Source organism: Lepidochelys kempii, chromosome 8, assembly GCF_965140265.1.
Source record: "Lepidochelys kempii isolate rLepKem1 chromosome 8, rLepKem1.hap2, whole genome shotgun sequence".
Classification (NCBI taxonomy): Eukaryota; Metazoa; Chordata; order Testudines; family Cheloniidae; genus Lepidochelys; species Lepidochelys kempii.
Window position 1 is genome coordinate 100,306,874 of NC_133263.1, and position 19,838 is coordinate 100,326,711.

General features: G+C 42.5%; 1 protein-coding gene across 1 annotated transcript in view; it reads left to right on the top strand.

Moving 5' to 3' along the window:
• AGBL4 (AGBL carboxypeptidase 4) overlaps positions 1-19,838 on the top strand; it is a 1,390,068-nt gene that overhangs the window by 1,112,593 nt on the left and 257,637 nt on the right. Inside the window, exon 8 of the mRNA XM_073357770.1 lies at positions 17,010-17,124. Coding sequence (XP_073213871.1) covers positions 17,010-17,124 — 115 coding nt within the window. The remainder of the gene's footprint in view (positions 1-17,009; positions 17,125-19,838) is intronic.

A 19,838-nucleotide genomic window follows, 5' to 3' on the forward strand; every position in this document is an offset into this window, starting at 1 on the left:
CTAGCTAGCACGCTCCCTAGGAGACTGGCTGTTTTCCCATTTATTTCACTACACTGGAAAACCCAACTAGCTCTAAAGGCCGAGCATATTTTAAAACAGGTAAATGACTAATTCAAGTCAGGGAGCATATTCTTATTTTAAAAGAGTAACAAATTAAAGAAACTCCCTGCATTTTGTATTGGAGCCCTGCGAGTTTCATCTGCCATAATCTAATTCAGTCATTTTTTCCTTTGCACAGTCATTTTATCCCATTATTTGAGATTTCCTTTGCTTTTAATCCAGTACTTAGGGGGGCCCTGGAGTTGCAGAGGACACCAGTGTGGGTAACTGAAATAGCAGATATGCTGTAATATATCTCAACATGCTCCCAATCAATCAGGCTATCCCAGCTGACTCCATAAAGTCAGGCAAGTGACTCCTCTGCCTGTGCTGATTAAAACTGTTGTGATTTAAAATGGCAGCACAAGTCCACTAGGGACTTTGCTGGCCCTATTGATTGTCTGTGAACGGCACTTAGGTACTACAGTGATGGGATAAATAATTAAAGAGTTGGTAGAAGTGGAGGCCAAATCCTGGGGGCATGCACTCGCCATTAGGCTTTAGAGTCAGATTCTCCCTCTCAGCTGATTGGGTGAGTGAGGATGAGAGTGGGTGTGCTTTGCTGTTCTCTCCGTGTTTCTTTCTGTCGGGAAAATGGGTTTTTGCTTTTGTTGTGTGTGTTTAGTTGGGAGGTGGTTGTGGGTTTAATTTCCATATGGCTTTTGTGTGCCCCCCGGGCTGCCGTGTGGGGAACAGAGACCTCTGGTGGTTGTGGATTCTGAGGGTTTAGCCCGTGGCCATGGGTTGTGGATTTTGCCTCTAAACTCTGGCTCAGTGGAGGAGTGCGTTCTAGCTGTGGGAAAGTGATTGGGTTTAAAAATGTGAGATATGCCTCCTACACCAGCGCGGCTGTTGTGTGTGTTGCCATGCTTAGCCCCGTTGATCAGCTGGTTGTGGAGGGGATTGTTGTGTGGGGTGTTTTTTCTCCTTGTACTGCCCCCTCAACATCTGGTGTTAAACTCATTATCTCTAATGTTCTCCCTCTTTTAGGAAATGAGCAGTTGGCTAGAGACCTGGAGAGCTGTGAGAAGAGCACTAGCCCTATTAGGAGGACTCCTTTGGGCTGTAAAGCTGCAGAGGTTTGGCATGTCTCTGTCCTCTCGTAGGCAGGTTTATATTATTTTCACCAATGCTCCAAAAACATTAAAAGTTTCCCTCAAGTATATGACTGGGGAGTCTGACTACATTGTGTTTGTTGCCACTTGAGGACGTGGCCTGTTTTCATGCTGGGCATCCAACACATTTGATCAATCTGTGCCCTAAGAAGAGGCAAGTGTGCCTCTGGGAAGAGTGACCCTCTGTCTGGGAATATGGGGAGTTCTGAGAGTAAAACACAGAGTCGAGTGGCTGTGATAGAGACTGGGTCTGAACAGGTTCCCGATGGCTCTGGAGATGTTGGTTCTTGGGGGGGGGTTAGGTCCCCCTTTACAACCTGGGGGAGATGGTATTACTGATTGTGTGGCGCCTGCCTGCAAAATGGAGGCTGAGCCTGTTGCTATGTAATCTGTGGCCTTGGCTGAGGATTCTGGCTTGCTGGCAAAGCCCCAAGGGAAAAAAGGCCTTGAAGGTGGAGGGGGCTCCAGTTTCTGAGGATACTACGGAACGGGCTAGTTGGGAAGATCACACTGTTGAGGTGCTGCTGAGGGTGGTTCTTTGGTTGCGGGCATGGAGAAGTCTTAAGTATTAGTTTTGTCCTCTTGGTTCAAACATCCCCTTCCTCTGGTGTCTCTGAGGTTCCCCCCTCAAGGTCTGGGTCTGAGTGTGGGGGAGATGACAAACTCAGATTCTTTGGTTCCTGAATGGAGATATACACCAGATGCTATTAGTAGGTTTCCACCTTGCACCCCCCATCCACCCTAATGCACCCCCCCTGCGGCAGCTCCCCGCCGCCCCCTCTCCATCCTGAGGCAGCTCCCCACTGCCCCCTTTCCCCTCGGGGAGCCGTGTAGCAACTCCCCTCGGCCTGGGATCCGTGCGGCAACTCCCTGCCCCAGCTCACCTCTGCTCTGCCTCCTCCCCAAGCACGCCACCCCCACCTCCTAGGCTTGCGGCGCCAATCAGCTGTTTGGCATGCAAGCCTGGAAGGGAGAGAAGCAGAGCGGGGCGGCGGGCTCAGAGGAGGAGGCGGAGCAGAGGTGAGCTGGGGCGGGGAGTGCCCCCCGTTACTTGCCGCAGGCGGCCCTCCCGTGCCCCTCTGCCCCAGCTCACCTCCGCTCCACCGCCTCCCTGGAGCGCACTTTTGGCCGCCCCCAACCACTTGGCGCCCTAGGCGACCGCCTACTTCGCCTAGTGGTTACACCAGCCCTGGGTATGGTCTCATTTGTGTTGTCTCATCCTTCTATTCAAGACCATCATCCATACTGGCATTTTAACACTCGCCTTTTACAAGATTTTCACTCTGGGGACTCTGTCAGTTATTTTGGGGGATCCTGGGTTGCCTCCCAAGGATGTTTTCCCCTCCTTGAGGCAATGGTGGGAGGTCGGTAAAGTAAATATTAAATGTTTTTCTCAGCAGACAACCCTCAGCCTTTGCTGGAGAATGGAAGAGTTAGAGTTAGAACCTGAAACAGCCTTTCGTAGCAGTAACGATGCTGGGTTGTGTGAGAGCTTTTAATATTAAAAAAAACCCAGCAATTGTGGCACCTTTTCGATATCAGTGTTCAGGCTGCACTGTGGGTGGCTAATTCCAGGGCCTTTCTCAAATGGATATGCCCACTCACTACTTCTTCTGCCTGGAAAAGAAACATGCAAAGTGCAAGACGATTGGCCGTTTCAAGGCGTTATCAAGCTGAGCGCTTTCAGATCCTGTGGTGATTAGGAACTTTGCGGTGTATTTTTTTCTCAGACCTGTATGCCTCAAAGTCTGTGTGTCCATCTGAGACTTGGCAGCTCCTTGAGGATCTTCCTAGGATCTCAGCAGTGGATATGGACAGACTTGAACAGGCCCTGACACTCTCAGAATTGACTTCTACCCTAAATGGCTTTGCTCCTGGGAAGGCACCTGGGATTGGTGGTTTGCCTATTGGTGGTTTAAAAGGCCTTTTGGACCCTTCTTGGCCCTGACTTGGTCCAGGTTTTTCAGGAGACCATCAGGGAGATGATATTGTCACTCCGTTGTCATTCAGCGGTTCTTACCTTGTTGCCTAAGAAGGGGGACCTTGGGGAGGTGTAGCATTGGAGACCCGTGTTCCTGCTTTGTGCCGACTATAATCTTTTTTCCAAGGCCTTGGCAAATAGGCTGTAAACTGTGATTGGTTAAGTCCTGCACGCTGAATCAGATCTATTGTGTCTCCAGCAGGTCAATTTTTTATAACCTTTTCCTATTGCAGGATGTAATGTCAGCCTTTAAGATGTTTGATTTGCATGTTTGGTTGATTTCCCTTGATCAAGATAAGGCTTTTGATCTTGCAGATCATGGATATTTTATTTTGAATCCTTTCTGCTTTTGGTTTTGGGCTCAGATTTGTCTCCTGCATTTAGTGAGTCAGGGTTGTTCCCTGTCTGGGTTGCTGAACTGTTACTCTTTCTACTGAGCCTCTGTCATGCATGTAATGAGAGCATCTTTCTGGCCTTTCTCTCCCTGCTCCAACTTGTACTCTGGAGAAAGTCTCCACATATGCTGATGATGTGACTGCATTTATTACTCATGATTGTGATGTCCAGGTTTTCAATGAATGTCAGCACTATTCTGACATTCTGAGCAGACTTCCTCAGCTGGCATAAATTGTGGGATGAGTGACTCCTGCTGGGAGCTTGAGCGATCTCCCACCCCATGACTTTGCCGGGGGGTGGGGAGGTATTGTGGAGCCGAACTGGCTTTTAGGCACTAGGAATTATGCTGGGACTGGATGATATTCTGGGTTGGAATTGGGAGGGGGTCATGGAAATGTTGCAAAGGTGGAAATAGTATTTGCCTTGACTCTTCTTCAGGGGGTGGGTGCTTGTCATTAATAATGTAATTGCTTCGATATTGTACTGTTTTGGATCCCCAGCCACACTTTTTAGAAAGGTTGTTTTGGATTCTTTCTGCGATAGCCATCGTTGGCTGAGGCGGAGTATTATATATCTGCTTGCTGTGAAGGGGTTCAGGGTCTCACTGATCTTCTGAGCACTGCTTTTTGGTTGCCGTCTCTAGAGTAGCTGTTGTTTGTGGATGAACCTGTTCCTTGGAAGCACCTGGTCTTTGCTTTTTCCTCAGTGGGTAGAGGGTTTGGATTTTGCTAGGGAACTTTTTTTTATTGGACCTGGGTGTCTCAGTTTTGATATGTTGCCTGTTTCTTTATCAAAGCCTTTTTACGCTGGGAGATTTTTTTTAAGCTGAGGATGCAGGATAGGCAGTTGGAGTTCCCAAGGCTGCATGCTGAACCCCTTGTTTATAACCTTATTCTTGTTTGTAGATCTGTGGAATGCTTGTAAACTTCATTCTGGGTCAAGCAAAGATGGCCATTTTAAAAAGTAGACATACATTATTTGGTACTGGGGTTGCAGATGTTCTTCAGTATTTTAGATTGTTCATGGTTTTACACCTTCATTTGGAGTTTAGATGTTATATTCTTTTAAGAAATTTGGATCAATATGTTCAGCAGGTTGGCTATTGGAAATGCACTTTGTGCTGTTGGGGATAGGCAATCATTTTTGAATTTGTAATTTATTTTCTTGTTTTTACTGTGTTTTTGTACTTATTTTATCAAATGTTTTAAAAGTCAAACTCTCCCTCTCTCTCTCTTCCTTCTCCCCCACCCCAAAAATTTACTTACATTTCAGTGTATAGTATATAGAGCAGTATAAACAAGTCATTGTCCGTATGAAATTTTAGTTTGTACTGACTGCACTAGTGCATTTAATGTAGCCTGTTGTTAAACTAGACAAAGATCTAGATGAATTGACGTACCCCCTGGAAGACCTCTGTGTATCCCCATGGTTACACGTGTCCCTCATTGAGAACCACACTCTAGTCATTAAGGCACTCATCTGTGAGATGGCAGATCACAATTCAAATCCCTGTTCCCCCTCTGGCAGAGGTGGGACTTGGACTGGGGGTCTCCCACATTCCAGCTGAGTACCCTAAACACTGGGCCAAAAGTTATGAGGGAAGTGCTTCACAGACACCTAACAACTGAGAATCCTAGGCAGAGATAGGTGACTACCTAGTATACTCGTGTTTGTGAATCCCATTCTTAGGTGTCTATTTCCCTCCATTCATTGTAAAGGAAGCCTGAGTGCCTAACTCAGGCTTTGTGAATCCCAGTGATTTTCTAGGCACCTAAAAGTTAGTCATAGAGATGCTGAGTATCACAATGCCTAAGTCCGATGAGGTGAGCTGTAGCTCACGAAAGCTCATGCTCAAATAAATTTGTTAGTCTCTAAGGTGCCACAAGTACTCCTTTTCTTTAAGTCCCTTTGTGAATCTAGCCCTAACTGTCTTGCATAGGATTCTGAAAGTTCAATTGAAGCAGTGCTTGGAATTGGGTCATTGCCAGACTCCGTGGACTGCATTTAGCCAACCAATCTCAAGGAATAAGGTTTTGTTTGTTTTCCCACTAAAATCAAAACACTTGGAGACTTTATAGTTAGCCACATAGCTGGGGATAAATTGTCAAGTAAATGCTGTGTTCTAACAGACCCAATCAACTCACTGTTGCCTTTCTTTTCTTCTTTGGATAAAATGAAACATAATCACAAAATTAAATAGTTCATGTAGAATGTGCATCTGTCTTTACTGCCTGTTTTGGCCTTGATTAGCTTCTATCCATTCTATCATGCAAAATTATCTTCTCTAGTTGGTTTTCTCTTGTCAAGAGTTTCATGTTCTTTAGGAGATATAAGGGACCTTGGTGATTTCTTCATATTCTCTGCAGATCCAACAGTATTTTTCTCCCACATTTGCCATTAGAGGGCAGTGTAGGCATCACTGAATCCACATCCCAAGTACCGTGAGTTCCTTCCCATACTCTTGTTACGTTCCTGTAAAGCACACATCTATGAATAAGGGATAATGCAGACATCTGGGAAATAAATATGATGAAAGGATTAAATATCTTTTCCCTGTATTAATAATAGCACAAAGTGCTAAGCTATCTTTGATCTTACTAAGTTTATGGTCTCTACTACAAATTACCTTTGGCAAGGGAGATGGGTAAACTGGTAAAATAAAAATAAAAATGCCTCTCGTTTCCAAATCTTGTGCCAAAACTCAAACCCCAAATAAGTGTTGAAATTGGGAATTTTTTCAACTAACAGGTTTTTTTCACATTAATTCTCATTTCCTCATGCTTCTTGAGATGTCAGTTCTAGCTAGCCCTTGTAATAGAGCACAAATATCCAAATACAGCAAGAGAAGCTGTGTACATGGTAGTGTGTTTTGTGAAATTTCCAGGCCCGTTTGGCAGAATCAAGGCGTTCAGATGAGATAAATTTGAGATGATGCTGATGATAATTATTTGTATTACAATACAGCCTGTCAACCCCAACTGAGCCTGGGACCCCCATTCTGCTAGATGCTGTACAAATACCTACTGTGGGTCAGTCTTTGCCCCACAGAGCTTACAATATAAATAGACGGGAAGTATTATTATGCCACTTTTACAGATGGGAACTTAGCCCAAAGAGAGTAAGTGACTTCTCCAAGGTCATGCAGACAGTCTGTGGCCAAATTGGGAATAGAAACCAGGTCTTGCGAGTACCAGAATAGTGCTTTAATCAGAAGACCATCCTTCCAGAGAAGCTTCTAAATGTATGGATGGATAGCTGAACAAGTTCTCCAGATCTTTGGGATCCACCTGTCATTTATCTTGTTTGAGTTGAATCTTAAAAGATTTAAGAGGTTCATTTCAGATAGGTATCTGCAATTTAGTAGTTTTATTTTGCATTTTTCTTCCAAACTGATCTGAAACCAATTTGGTCTGGAAATCACGCTGAAAACCTCCATTAAATGGGCTTTCAGGCAAAAGTATTGCTATTTCTTCTTTTTGGATAGACTGTACTTGTTACAAGAATTGCCTTTTCCATGTATATATCCAATTCCAGTCTCAAGTGAAAGCAAGAAGAGCAGTGTCATGTAGATTTGTTTATTTTTTTTCTTAAATATTGACCTAGCTTTTCCTGACATCAGGGAAGTTTCAGGTTGGATTTGATATGAGTTTTGGCCAAACGGTCTTATCTGAAGCTTCACACCTATCCTTAAGAGTGTATCCCTTGTGGGGAGTTGTCAAGGTTCCTCCCCCACTCTGAACTCTAGGGTACAGATGTGGGGACCTGCATGAAAACCTCCTAAGCTTACTTTTACCAGCTTAGGTTAAAACTTCCCCAAGGTACAAATTAATTTTATCCTTTGTCCTTGGAATATCCACTGCCACCACCAAACTCTAACTGGGTTTACTGGGAAACGTAGTTTGGACACGTCTTTCCCCCCAAAATCCTCCCAACCCTTGCACCCCACTTCCTGGGAAAGGTTTGGTAAAAATCCTCACCAATTTGCATAGGTGACCACAGATCCAAACCCTTGGATCTGAGAACAATGAAAAAGCATTCAGTTTTCTTACAAGAAGACTTTTAATAGAAATAGAAGTAAATAGGAGTAAAGGAATCACCGCTGTAAAATCAGGGTGGTAGGTACCTTACAGGGTAATTAGATTCAAAACATAGAGAATCCCTCTAGGCAAAATCTTAAGTTACAAAAAAGACACACAGACAGTGTCAAGGTTCCTCCCCCACTCTGAACTCTAGGGTACAGATGTGGGGACCTGCATGAAAAAACCTCCTAAGCTTATCTTTACCAGCTTAGGTCAAAACTTCCCCAAGGTACAAAATATTACCCCCGTTGTCCTTGGACTGGCCGCTACCACCACCAAACTAATACTGGTTACTGGGGAAGAGCTGTTTGGACGCGTCCTTCCCCCCAAAATACTTCCCAAAACCTTGCACCCCACTTCCTGGACAAGGTTTGGTAAAAAGCCTCACCAATTTGCCTAGGTGACTACAGACCCAGACCCTTGGATCTTAAGAACAATGAACAATCCTCCCAACACTTGCACCCCCCCTTTCCTGGGAAATGTTGGATAAAAAGCCTCACCAATTTGCATAGGTGACCACAGACCCAAACCCTTGGATCTGAGAACAATGAAAAAGCATTCAGTTTTTTACAAGAAGACTTTTAATAAAAAAATAGAAGTAAATAGAAATAAAGAAATCCCCCCTGTAAAATCAGGATGGTAGATATCTTACAGGGTAATTAGATTCAAAAACATAGAGAACCCCTCTAGGCAAAACCTTAAGTTACAAAAAAGATACACAGACAGAAAGAAATAGTTATTCTATTCAGCACAATTCTTTTCTCAGCCATTTAAAGAAATCATAATCTAACACATACCTAGCTAGATTACTTACTAAAAGTTCTAAGGCTCCATTCCTGGTCTATCCCTGGCAGAAACCAGCATACAGACAGACACACAGACCCTTTGTTTCTCTCCCTCCTCCCAGCTTTTGAAAGTATCTTGTCTCCTCATTGGTCATTTTGGTCAGGTGCCAGCGAGGTTACCTTTAGCTTCTTAACCCTTTACAGGTGAGAGGAGCTTTCCTCTGGCCAGGAGGCATTTCAAAGGGGTTTACCCTTCCCTTTATATTTATGACAGACAGAAATAGTCATTCTATTCAGCACAATTCTTTTCTCAGCCATTTAAAGAAATCATAATCTAACACATACCTAGCTAGATTACTTACTAAAAGTTCTAAGACTCCATTCCTGTTCTGTCCCCGGCAAAAGCAGCATACAGACAGACACGGACCCTTTGTTTCTCTCCCTCCTCCCAGCTTTTGAAAGTATCTTGTCTCCTCATTGGTCATTTTGGTCTGGTGCCAGCGAAGTTACCTTTAGCTTCTTAACCTTTACAGGTGAGAGGATTTTTCCTCTGGCCAGGAGGGATTTTTAAGGGGTTTACCCTTCCCTTTATATTTATGACAGGAGTGCAATCTACATATCTCGAAGAGATGTATATCTATCATTGGTTAGCTCACTACCATAGCCCCTTGGAACCACAATGTCCACTCCAGGCCTCCAGATGTTGATGCCTGGGAAGTATAACTCTTCCTCATATCCCTCCCTCCCCCCACCCCCGAAGCCACCAAAACCACCAAACAAACAAAAACCAAACCAAACAACACCACCACTACTTCAGTGCACCTCTGGCTAAGGGGACCTAAAATTGGCCCTGTGGTAGCAGAGGGAATGCAGGTTCTTCCTCATCTTTAAGGTTTTGGCAATCTCACTAACCCCTGTAAGAAGATCACAGAGAAAATTCTAAGCACAAATGAAAATGATTAAATATTTTTGGGGCTTTAGAGAAATTTAATTGTAACCTTTAAATCTACTCTTGTATAGTTCGACCCATATCCATATCCTGTGTAGCTGGGCTTGGTGTGAGGTAAATCATGGCATGATTAGAAGGCATAACTAACTGTTGGAACAGATTACTAAAGGATGTGGTAAATCAGCCGGGGTATAAATGCTAGTACACACAGTGTGTCACACATTAACTATCCACGTGGACCCTGCTGGCCTGCACTAAAAGTTCCCTAGTGCACACTGATGTAATACTGTTTCAAATGGGACGATGTCAACGTGCACTATGGAACATTTAGTGCACACCAGCAGGGACCACGGACACAGTTACTATGCAATATGCTAGCATACACTAGAATTTATACCCCCTCTGGTGCATACTAATGCACTGAATAGACAAGCCCTGTATCTCATATCTATTCAAAGAGCACATCAGCATTGCTACCTGGACATTTTAAACACCTAAACCCAATGCACCCAAAGACTAGGACAGCTTTGTATACTATTACCATTGTTGGGTCTATTCATCTCTGGTGTAATTGCACTGGCTGGAGTTACACCAGGACTGAATTTGGCTCATAGTATATGCATGTCTCTTCTCTTGCCATGATGCAAAGGAAGAAAGGTATTAAAGAATCAGGGATTTTACTATGTTTTATCTTCTAAATAAAGAGGTTTTTTGGTTTCTTTTCTATGTGTATTTTTGAAAAAAATCATTTTTTGCAATATTTCTCTTCAAATCTACTCTGTATTGATGACTAAAGTACAATAAATTTTAATTTTGCTGTGGATATGAAGTGAAAAATGACATCTGGAAAGACATTAGTAAGGCGTTGCCAGTTATCTCCAAAAGGATTCCCTTAGCATTGACCTCAGGGTGGAGTCTCCCGCTCTTCTCCCCAAATGTTTACGTGGTTTTTACCTGCAGCTGAGTTCAGCAGCCTGCTTTTAGGTCTTGGCAGAAGGAAGAGTACTGCAGAAAGGAGTGAAGTCATCATCACATTAACCACATACTTATGGATCACTCTATGTGATGATCCTTTCTAGAGCAAATTCGAGTGATGGCAAGATTCTAGATCATGTCAGTACCCCGGATCCAAGCTAGCTCTTCTCATTTATCAACATTGTTTTTACTGCAGTTTGGAAATACATCAAAATATGAAATTATTGAATGGTTTCTGTCTATGGGTCTGTACTGAAGGCTGATTGGCACCTGCTAGTATGGCATTCTGCAAGACCACATTAGTATAGCATGATTACCAACTCTGAGTGGGTTGCAGTGCTAAAATGATACCTGTCCCCCCCCTTCCTGGGATGCATCATGGTGCACTTCATTTTTCATATGCATTAACACATTAATGTCCATCAATGGCTGAATGAACGAGGGCCTCTTACATCTAAAGGAAGTTCCTTCTTGCTCATTGTTGACCTATGTTGGTATGGCAGAGCGGGAGGCGCCTATGCTACCATTTCCCACACACTACCAGCTCTATGGACAAAGAGGATGTCAGGTGCTCAGCCGATTAATATGATACTTTTTCAGCACTAAATTCAAAGGAAAATGGATTTTGTTGCTTTTTTATCAAATTTGCAAGTACTGACCTCACGCACACCTTCTTTACCATCTTCTAATGGGAAACCTGCTTCCTGCTGTACAGTTAAGTGGTTCTGAAGTGTTCATACCTCTGCTTTTTTATTATTTAGTATTATTATTTTGCAATGCAATTTCCATCATTTTGGTTAATCCCAAATTGCAAAGTATTCACTTTTAGCTATAAGATGCAGTAAATTTTACAGCAGGAGACATTTTTTCTGACCAGTGTGTATTTCAGTTGTTAGCAAATGGCTCCCAAAATATGAATTGCTACTCCTTTCCTGACATGTACAAGACAGAGTCCAGGATATGTTTGCATTACCAAATGTCATATTGTATTAGAATCTACAATTATTAGATTTTCAGTAATAGGAGCAAACATATTATAGAGCTATACAATTGCATAAATATTGACATATTATTGATGCAGATAGCGAAAAGACATCAGGAAGAGGGAGCAGGAAGCAACTTTATGGTGCTGAGTGTGAGGTGATAAAGGGCAATCCAAGAAGCAGCCAGAAATGTTAGACGGAGAGAAAGATGTCGGAGGTAAAGAGGTTAATTTGGGAATCATCTGCATAAAGACAGTTGAAACTCTCAGAGTGGAGGAGGTTGCTAGGACAGAGTACATTATAGAGAAGACGGAAGAGTGACTATGAGAGACATCTATAGATACCTGGAGAAAGGAGCGTGGGGGAGCAAATAAGAGATGCTGAAGGAGCAGGCATCAGAGAGGGCCGATGAGCTTCTGAGGTGCAGAAGCCAAGATACGAGTGCGGAGTCCTGCACTTAGGAAGGAAGAATCCCATGCACTGCTACAGGCTGGGGACTGACTGGCTAAGCAGCAGTTCTGCAGACAAGGACCTGGGGATTACAGTGGACGAGAAGCTGGATCTGAGTCAGCAGTGTGCCCTCGTTGCCAAGAAGGCCAATGGCATACTGGGCTGTATTAGTAGGAGCATTGCCAGCAGATCGAGGGAAGTGATTGTTTCCCCCTCTATTCGGCACTGGTGAGGCCACACCTGGAGTATTGCATCCAGTTTTGGTCCCCCCTACTACAGAAGGGATGTGGACAAATTGGAGAGTCCAGCAGAGGGCAATAAAATGATTAGGGGGCTGGAGCACATGACTTATGTGGAGAGGCTGAGGGACTTGGGGTTATTTAGTCTGCAGAAGAGAATAGTGAGGGGGGATTTGATAACAGCCTTCAACTACCCAAAGGGGGGTTCCAAAGAGGATGGAGCTTGGCTGTTCTCAGTGGTGGCAGATGACAGAACAAGGAGCAATGGTCTCAAGTTGCAGTGGGGGAGGTCTAGGTTGGATATTAGGAAACACTATTTCACTGGGAGGGTGGTGAAGCACTAGAATGGGTTACCTAGGGAAGTGGTGGAATCTCCATTCTTAGAGGTTTTTAAGGCATGGCTTGACAAAGCCTTGGCGGGGATGATTTAGTTGGTGTTGGTCCCGCTTTGAGCAGGGGATTGGACTAGATGACCTCCTGAGGTCTCTTCCAACCCTAATATTCTATGATTCTATGAGAAGAGAGAAAGTAGAGTGTGGTCAGCATTGTTGAAGGCAGCAAGTGGACGAAGAGTAAAGGTGGAGAAGTAACTCTGATTTAGTTGGGAGGAGGTCTTAGCTAGTAAAGTTTCAGTGAAGCTGGATTCAGCAGGCAGGACCAGGCAAAGAAACACCCCTAAATTAATGGAACCATCAAGATGTTGTATATATGTCAAACTGAGTGCGATTGTATTTATTCTCTCTTTTCTTTCATTTCCTTTGTTGCATTTTCATTTTTTAATATTTATTTGGGACCAGTATCAAACGCCCATTGCAGCCAATAGAAAAACTTCCATGGACTTTGGATCAGCCTCTCCACGTGCCATCTCTGAAATTAGATTATGAACTGTTCAGGGTAAAGGCAGTATCTGTAACTGTTTATTATTATTGTAAATAATAATGGAAATGATCATTAATTTCCAGAATGGATCATGTCTGGAATAAAGAGGTCACATATTTTTATCCTACTTTGTTTCTATAATCCTGGGGGATGTTGTCCACATTTTAATTTGTGTGACTGGGCACATCCATCTTGTTCTCCATTTTATTGTGAAGTCTTCAAAAAGACAGCATTGAGTTTATCAAGAATTTCCTTGGTCTTTAGCCACAGAGACATAATTTTTAAAAAAATAATGCTTGTCTTATTTCTTGTTCAATTTGGCTGATTCAAATTGGATCACTTCATTTGACCCAGACTGCAGCCATGATTCCAAAAATTCAACCAATCTAAGGCCAGCACTTTTTTCTTTAATAGCAGACTAATTGGCAGGCAATTAATCTGTTCATCTGTGAAGAGAAAATTTATTGCAATAAGTAGATTCATTTCCAGAAGTCATTCTCTAAGGTAACATTCCAGTGGCCTTGTTTACTTCACGCCCTGATCCAACGCCTCAACAGTAGCACAGGTCAATTAGTGGACAAATTAAGCAATTATTAGCCACTAACAAGGGTGACTGGCATCATTACCCTTCCTGTTTACCACCAAACTGTTATTTTAAGACAAGGACCAACAAATAAATTAGGGCATCTGTTATATTGCTGTGTCTGCCTTGAAGTAAATGATATTAAATGGGTTTTGGCTGCTGCCAAATTTTTAACCTTGGCCTAATGAGATACACTGATATATCTCTTGCTGATTATAGAAACTGTAAAATTTAATTTGTGTTGATTTATTAAAACAAGAACCAAGTTCTGTGAGATGGTATTTTTAATAATCCAGCATCAATCTTTTAATTTTAAATATCCTTGGATCATCAAGTTCCTCTAAAAGAAAAGCTCTGCACTAATTCTAGTGATTATTTTTGGTTGTTTACAATAATTTTATGGTGGGGTGTGCATGCATAAATATACATTTTCCATTTGTGTGTTCTCTTCTGCTTCTGGGTGCTAGTCTTACTTCCGTTTTAGACTTCAGTGGGTTTTTTTTTAAAACTCTTGCTTTATTTTTATCACATGACCCACAATAACAGATAATTGCTGAAGCATTTACTCAGCTTCGGGTATCTGTCATCTCAGAATATGGAAAAGGTAGAGCAAATATCTCTGCGGAGTTTAGTAACTTGGAGGCAGCGTGACCTAGTAGGTAGGCCATCAGACTGGGAGTCAGGAGACCTAGGTTCAACTCGTGGCTCTGCCACAGACCTGAAGTGTGACCGTGTCCACATCACATCATCTTGGTTTCCCCCTCAGCCTTTGTCTGTCTTGTCTATAAAGACTGTAAGCCCTTCACTACAATCACTGTCTCTTGTTATGTGTTTATACGGTGCCTATGACACTGGGGCCCTGATTTGGTGGGGACACTAGTGTAATATGAATAATAAATAAGAAGAATCCCACTTCAGAATTCATCAGGAGGTCGAGGCTTTGTGGGGTGGCATGTTGCAGACCTTGAATCAAGAAATGCACTGTCTAACAGCAAAGAAGAACCTGCTTTGGTTGAAACATTTAGGTCTGTCCACACTGTAGTTAGACACACGTGGCCAGCCCCCATCAGCTGGCTTGGGCCAAGAGGCCCTTTGATGGTGGTGTAGATGGTCGGGCTCTGGCTATTGCCCCAGCTCTGGTTTCCTCCCAGCTCGTATGGTTCTAGAGCCCAGGCTCCAGCCCAAGCACAAATGTCTACACCACAATTAAGCAGCCACTTAGTCTGAGTCCCACAAGCCCAAGTCAGCTGGTATGGGCCAGCTGCGGGTTTTTAATTGCAGTGTAGATACCCTTATTATCCCTTTCCTGCCAATAAGATCTTGTCATCATTCACACAAACTATTCGCAGTGCTCTGAATACCTCCCACTACCTAAGACTTCTTTACAAGAAACCAAGAGTTTCCTGTGTACATTTAAATCATCAGTGAGATGTCCTTGTCATGATCTACAAGCGAGACTGCATTAAATAACAGAAACAAAGCAGGAAAAAGCCTGTACCAGCCCTTCAGGGGCAGAGGTTGCCATCAGAGCAGAACTCAGACATATTGGGGCTAGCTGCCAGAACTACCAGAATGAAAACAGTAGTCGAGGAGAACCCAAGGCATGTGTCCATATAGCCCACTATAGTGTATAGGAATAGGGTAGTAGCCTTTTAAATAGTTGTGAGCCTTCTAGTGGTGCTCACGATGTACTATGTTTTGGAAGCAACCAAAAACCAGTCAAGCAGCAGAATGTATGTAGGTAGGCATTGAGTGTTTATGTATAACTAGTAAACATGGTTATTTGGGTCCTGGCTCTGCCCATTGGATTTCTTTATGTTCTTATCATTGTGTAAAGAGAAAAAGACGTAACACCCACCAAAAAGCAGATCAGTTTTCTTATTTGTGAGGAGGTAGCTGAAGAAACATCTCCTAAACAATATAATTGCATGTGTGCTAATCCAGCTCCAAAAATTCAGCACTAGTCTCTCTCCCATTGGAAGACCTCACTATGGAAAGAGAGCCTCTCTCCTTCAAGATCTGCAGAGAAAAAGTCATTAGTTGACCAAAAGGTGTGGATGTTTAGGGTCAATTATAGACTAGTTTTCCTAGAATCTAGAAGCCTTGGATTCTCCAATGTGCCCCAACGATGTAGAATTCACTAACAGTAGCAGCAGTCGTTTAGATCTGCTGGTGTTTAAAGTACAGAATGGATCTTAGCAAATGGCTTGAATCTGGGGGCTGTTTGGTAGATTTTGGACTCCATTTTAATGTAGATGTTTACCAGTGCTGTGCTTTACAGTTTAGCCAAACTACTGTGTCAAGTGTTTTGACATGGTCTGTGGGATTCAAATAACATAAGTTAATCATACCAGAAAAATAAGAGATGTCAGAAGTTTTAAAAGTAATTCAGTTCGCCCAGGCCATCACTGCTGAAATATTTCTTGCTGTATATTCCCTAGAGCTCTGTCCTGCCCAGTTTTAAAAGACTCAGGTGATGGGGCCTCTAGTACTACCTTGGAGAGACTACTGCATAGTCTAGTAGCTCTCACAATCAGTGATTTTTTTCTAATGATCTGCCTTAATTTTTCTCTGCTTAGTTTCATCCTGTTACAAGAGCTTGGTATTTTGCTTTAATCTGGGGAAATTCAGTGAAAGGTCCTTGCATCACAGGATAGACCTTACGGGAAATAGAAAATAGTCATGACCTATCTCTGGGTGTCTCAGGATTGCAAAGGCACTCAATTTGCTTTCACGTTTGTTTGGTGGCAGCTATTTTTATCAGTGTCAACTAGGTGGAGGATGAAGCGGGAAATCTGAACACAAGGCAGCCCTGCTTCCTCCCCCACATTAATAGTGCTGCCAGCCCCCTTCCGCGCATCGGTAGAATTGCAGGGTGCAGGTGGGAAATGTTCCCTACTCCAGTGCCAGCCCTAGGAGAGAGGAGGTGTATCGAAGTGATCTAAGCACCAGATGGGGAGACAGGAACTTCTGAGTTCTAATGCTGACTCTTCCACTGACTAAGCTTAGGAAAGATACTTAGGGTCTGATTCTCCTCTGGCTTGTGTTGGCTTTAAACTGGTGTCAGTCCATTGACTTCAGGGGAGTAACTCCTGATTTACACTGCTGTAGGCTGGATTTTCCTCTCGCTTATCATCTCACTTCCTCAGTTTCTGTGGGCCTGATACTCAGCTGGTGTAAATGCACTGACTTCAATGGGGCTATGCCAATTTTCACCCGGTGAGGATCTGGCTTCTTCATCTGTAAATGGGGGGGTGGGACGAAACACTTACTTAACTCATTGGAGTATAATAAGGATTATTTTGTTAATGTTTGTAAAGCACTTTGAAGATTAAAAGTGCTACATGAATGCTTGCAAAATGCTGAAGGCCAGAGCTCTGTGTTGAACTGAAAGGAATGTTAATTTTATTTCAACTTTCAGAATTGAAACTAAAATTTATGTTGAAATTCTAATTTTATACCAAGAGGATCTTAACATTTTTCTTGTTTCTCCCAGGTATAATTGACTTCCTCGTGAGCCAACATCCCATAGCCAAAGTATTGCGAGATCACTTGGTCTTCAAGATAGCTCCAATGCTTAATCCAGATGGGGTGTATCTAGGAAACTACAGGTAGAGTATGTCATATTGAAACTGCAAATCATAACTTTGCATTGTTTTGCCACTCACTGTGACACAGTTGAGTTGTCTTTATTCCTCATTACTGGACTTTGTACAGAAATAAAATATTGCATGTGAACTAACAGCTCTCATATGGCCAAACACTATGGTCGGGTCAGAAGTCCTCATACAGCAAAACTCTCCCTGAACTCACTTCCCATTAAGCAATTGTATTAAGTGGTAGATTGGCCTGAGTAAGGCATGCTGGACTAGACCTATAGCTTATTATAGGATATTTGCTCTACAAGTCTCCTTGGATGTCTGAATTAAATTCAGCTAAATCCTCACTAGACCTTAGCCATGTTTTGTAAATGCATTCATTATGCTGTTCATCAGCCTCTGTGTAAATGTTTCAGTCAATCACAATTCTCTTCTCAGCTACCCAGATCATCCATTAAAGTCACAGATTTCTGTCTTTTATTTTACGGTAATAGGTAGTGATACATGGAATGGAATAACCATCCCATCCTATGTTAATTTTGCTTCATTTTAATATTTGAATTAGCACTTTTCCTCCTCCTCTGTTGAAAACATATTCACAAATCTTTTGTTTTCTCTAAAATTGTTTGCTCTTAAATGCATTTATTTACAAAATTGATTTGTTGTGGGAGGTAATAATGAAAAGCAGCTGATTAGCTGATGATTTGTTTGTGGGCAATTACATCTATCACACATATCTTTGGAAGAGAGGGCCCCTTAGAGATTTAATGGACTGTATGCAATTTTGCTTATAATGCAGGACTAAATAACACACACTGCAGCCATAGTACCTTGGGCTGTGATCTAATTAGGTATTTAATTGTTAGGCAGGATAGGGCCTCATTAGTTTATGGATGGGAGACCTCTGAGGAAGAACCAGCGTATTGCAGAAAATGGTGCTGATGAGTTAGTTTATTATTTTCCACTGTACGTCTCGGCTGTCCTCCTTCAGTTGTCTGCTGCCTTCTTAACTCTGACTGCAGGGAACGACATAGGCAATTTCACATGGTCAAAGTAAAGGTTAGGTATGTTGAAAGTTTTTGGGTGGGCATGGGCTCTTTAGATCCACACTGACACTCCATGGATTCCCTGCTGCTTTGGAGTAGCTTCAGTTGGTTGGAAGAGACAGAGAGGAACAGAGGTGGGATTATGGGTCTATTTCTTTTATAATGACACTTTGAAATGTTGGCTCTGCCTTCGGGGTACGTGCTAATGATCAAACCGCTTAATGGTTCTATGGTCTTGAAATGGTTCCAGGATCCATGTTATGCTACTCCTAGGATCTGCAAAGGCAAAACATTTAGAGAACTCCAGTGACTGTTAAGTAATCTTACTTTCCCCACATAAATCTACCTGCCCTGTAGATTTTCCTGCAGGATTATTATTTATACACTACTATTGAGATGCATGAGGCTTCACAGACATGCATCTGGCCCATAATTTGTAGGGTCCTTTGGGATGCCAGGTATTATGAAAGGACATTATATTTCCTTTCATAATTGCTGAGCTGATAGCACATTATCATTTTAGCCTTTCATATTATGCAGAATTCTCAGCTCTCCTGGACTAAAAGGTTTGTTAATGAGGTAGCTAGAAAAGCATCTGATCTGTTTGCAATTTTTTACTTTATTTGCAAAAGGCTTAATGCGACTAATAACTTAAAAATGAGTATAGTAAGCAGAATGTTACCTATTATGTTGAGAAGAATACAAAATGCCTAGTAATGTGCATGATTTGTAGTTAGTTAGTGCTGAGCTAGTAATTTACAACAATTTATTTCCTGCTCATGGAAAATCCACAGGCAGACCATGATTTATTTGCTTGAATTTATTGGCTGAATTGAAAAAAAAACAAACCCTCCATGGATTGATCGCTAATATTTGAAATTTCAACTCTGATGCTTACCAGTCATTGGTCAGATAAGTCTATCTTGTACTTTTCTCTTCCCTGATTGGATTAGCACACAAACCGTTCCAGGGAGCAATTGTGCATATGCGACTGTAGGATTCAGAGATCTGCTGGCTGTGTACGTTCCACACTGCTGATGCATACAGAGTCTTTAGTGCCATGCTCAGCAGTTCTCAGTCATTTGGATTTTCTTCGTATTATCTCCCTCTTTCTCAAAGTAGTGGCTGGTGACTCTTTCTCTGGCTCACTGAAGGTTCACATTTGTCGCTATGTAAGCTAAGATAATGAAATGGGTAATTAAACTTCATACTTCGGGTTGTAAATTGATCTCCTGCCTCTGTCAGGGAGCTTTTCCCTCAATACAAGGCACTGCATAATTGGCAAGGCACATTATGGGAGTGTCTTCAATATCCTCTGAAACATGCAACACTCTGGTCACTATTAAAAGTCGGGTTATGTCAACAATTACCGGGTGGTGGTGAAGTCCCCATATTATCCTATGATTAGAATAGGAAATAACTAGAGCTGGTCAGGAATTTTTTCACTAAATGTTTCTTTGTCGAAAAATGCTTCTTTGTCAAAACCAAAACATGTCTGTAAAATTTTGTCAGGAGGATTTCTCAGCTCAAAACATATATGAGAGCAAGACAGGTAGTAACCATGGAATAGCCAGTAGCCCAGTGATTAGGGTACTTCTCTGGGATATGGGAGATCCAGGTTCAACTCCCTTCTCTGCCTGATTGGGAGAGAATCAAGCAGAGCATGGACATGAACCTGGA